The following is a 2,887-nucleotide window of genomic DNA, read 5'->3' as shown; positions in this document are numbered from 1 at the left end:
CTGCTCTATAATTCATTTCTGCATGATTAATCTAGCCGCATCTCATCCCAGTGTGATGGGATCCAGAGGCACACACAAAAGAAACGGCATCCCACCATTCTGTGCCGATTCCCACAAATTTCCGGGCTCCGCTAATTAACCGCTGAGGCTGAGGAGCGTTCTGCAAAAGCATCGATCACGTCACCATTTTTTGTCTTTCAGAAAACACTATGTCAGTGTCCGGCAATGCTACACGTACAATCGATTTACAGGCTTTTACAGGATGGTTAATTTTGATTGGACAATAGGTGAGCGGGGCGGCCCACCCCCCTGAAAATCAGGGAAGAGAGGTTTGTGATTGGTTGTTAGATGGAAGAAGCGTGTAAAAACGTGTAAGTCTTTGTATGTCTAGCATTTTTGATGCTCGTCATATGCGCGTCACACGTTCCGCCTCCCAATGCCCTGTCTCCCCCGCCTCCTCCTCCCGCGAAAGCGACGGACGGGAAGCAGCTAAAATCCACGGCCGTTGCCATCATCGCTGCCCCCTTCTTCCTTAATCGCTACCAGTTCGGTACGTGTAGGTCTGCCTGCTCTGCCCACCGCCCTCTCTCCCCAGTCTTTCGCTCCGGCGTGTATGTGCTGCTGTGCCCCCGCCAAAGCGCCGAGTATCTCAGCTGGTGCCCGCTGCATGCCAAAAGCGCAGCCCGCACGTCTAAAGCCGACGAAATCCTTCTGCGGCTAAAGGCTAAAGCTGCCACTCTCTGCGTCTGTCTGGCTCTCTCTCGAGGCGCGCTTTGTTGCTTGTTCATATACTGGCGTTTGCCATCACGAAACATAGTACAGATCGACTACAGGTACGCACGCACAGGCCGCGTGTTATCCTGCAGGGCTGAGGAGTGAAGTGAGCCATCGTCATGGCGGGAACCTTACGTGCGGCAGTGGCCGCCTCGCCGCCGCCGCCGTCGCCGCTCCCGCCATCCAGGGGCGCCACCGCGAGCGGCGGCATCCCGTGGCTGCTCAGGAAGCGCGCCAGCAAGGTGCGCCACGGCCCGCCGCTCGGCGGGCAAGAACCTGACGTCCACGATGAGGTGGAACTGGAAGACGAGGGAGCCACCTTCGTGCTCTCTACTCCGTCCGCCGCGGACGCTGTTGGGGCCGGAGGAGGAACCCCCGAGCCGTCAGGGAAGCGCCGCGAGGCGCTCGCGCGGCTCCGGTCCGCGGTCCTGGCCGTGGTGGCGCGCGCGCGGCGCCGGCGCGGGCGTAGGCCGATGGGGTCCAGCGTCACCGGCACCATCTTCGGTCGGCGCCGGGGGCGCGTGCACCTGGCGCTGCAGACGGACCCGCGCACGCCGCCGGCGCTCATGGTGGAGCTGGCCGCGTACTCCACCGGCGCGCTCGTCAGGGAGATGTCCTCCGGCCTCGTCCGCATCGCCCTCGAGTGCGAGAAGACGCCTACGCCTGCACACACAGGTAATACCGTACGTACCATACTTGCTACGTACGCCTTATATACTTGCCTTTGCGATCGATCGACATCGTACGTGTACATGCATGCAGGCGGCGAGAGGGAGAGGCGGCGGACGGCGCTGGTGGAGGAGCCGACGTGGCGAGCATACTGCAACGGGCGCAAGTGCGGGTACGCCGTGCGGAGGGAGTGCGGCGCGGAGGAGTGGCGGCTGCTCCGGGCCGTCGAGCCCGTCTCCGTCGGCGCTGGCGTCGTCCCGGACGGCGGCGCCGGCGAGGGGGACCTGATGTACATGAGAGCCAGGTTCGAGAGGGTGGTGGGATCCAGGGACTCTGAAGCGTTCTACATGATAAACCCCGACGGCAACGGTGGGCCCGAGCTCAGCATCTACCTCCTCAGAGTCTGACAATATATGTTTTTCATACCATGGGTTAACTCTAAAAAATGGTTATGCGTTTTTTTTGCGGTAATAAGTTAAGCGTGTATGTTACTATGTTTGATTCTTGGTCATGTGAAACTGGCGGTCTGTTGATGCACTGACAATATTCTCACTCGCTTATTTTGGTTTATGCTTGCTTAGTACTCCCTCCGTTACTAAATATAAGTCTTTCTAGAGATTTCAATATGGATTACATACAGAGCAAAATGAACGAATTTACACTCTAAACTATTCTATATATATCTGTATGTAGTTCATATTAAAATCACTAGAAAGACTTATATTTAGGAACAGAGGGAGTATCATTTTTAAGTTGTTGTGCACTGGTATGGTAAGCTAAATGCAACCTTTCTAATGTTCCCCTTCTAGACTTGTGTTCAGCTTGTATGGTAAACACCAACGCATTTGAGCAATTGCAATATATACATAGGTTAGGTTATATATAATTAACTAGTACTCATTCTGTTCCTAAATACTCCCTCCCTCCCAAAATTCTTGTCTTAGATTTGTCCAAATATGGATATATCAAGTCACGTTTTAATATTAGGTACATCCGTATCTAGACAAATTTAAGATAAAATTTTTGGAACGGAGGGAGTATAAGTTTTTTTTAGAGATTTCACTAGGACTAGTGGACTAAATATGAAGCATAATAAGTGAATCTACACTCTAAAGTACGTCTATATACATTCATATGTAGTCTGCATTGAAATCTCTAAAAAGACTATTTAGAAACGGATGGAGTAGTACCTCCGTACAAAAATACTTGTCGCTTAAATTGATGTATCTAAACATATTTTAGTGTTAGGTACATCCATTTGAGCGGCAAGTGTTCTAGAATGGAGAGTATATAGTACTCCATCCGTCCGAAAATACTTGTCGAAGAAATGCATAAAAATGGATATATTTAGAATTAAAATATGTCTAGATACATCATTTTTTCGACAAGTATTTCCGGACGGAGAGAGTACAATAATTTGCGGAAATTCGTGGCGAATGCAGGG

The 2,887-nt window shown here is 51.7% G+C and overlaps 1 protein-coding gene across 1 annotated transcript; it reads left to right on the top strand.

The window, feature by feature from the left end:
* Positions 1–579: 579 nt before the first annotated feature.
* LOC123159845 (protein MIZU-KUSSEI 1) lies at positions 580–2,206 on the top strand. Its single transcript, XM_044577659.1, has 2 exons — positions 580–1,449; positions 1,537–2,206. The coding sequence occupies exons 1-2, from the start codon at positions 894–896 to the stop codon at positions 1,848–1,850; spliced, it is 870 nt and encodes a 289-aa protein (XP_044433594.1). The 5' UTR covers positions 580–893; the 3' UTR covers positions 1,851–2,206.
* The last annotated feature ends 681 nt before the right edge of the window (positions 2,207–2,887 follow it).

This window comes from Triticum aestivum, chromosome 7B (assembly GCF_018294505.1).
Source record: "Triticum aestivum cultivar Chinese Spring chromosome 7B, IWGSC CS RefSeq v2.1, whole genome shotgun sequence".
Classification (NCBI taxonomy): Eukaryota; Viridiplantae; Streptophyta; class Magnoliopsida; order Poales; family Poaceae; genus Triticum; species Triticum aestivum.
The sequence above is the reverse complement of the archived record's forward strand: the minus strand, read 5'-3'. Positions and strand labels throughout refer to the sequence as shown.

Coding starts and splice junctions, on each gene's coding strand:
- LOC123159845 (XM_044577659.1), top strand. CDS start 894: ATGGCGGGAACCTTACGTGCGGCAGTGGCCGCCTCGCCGCCGCCGCCG. Junction 1,450..1,536: donor GCCTACGCCTGCACACACAG/GTAATACCGTAC, acceptor ACATGCATGCAG/GCGGCGAGAGGGAGAGGCGG.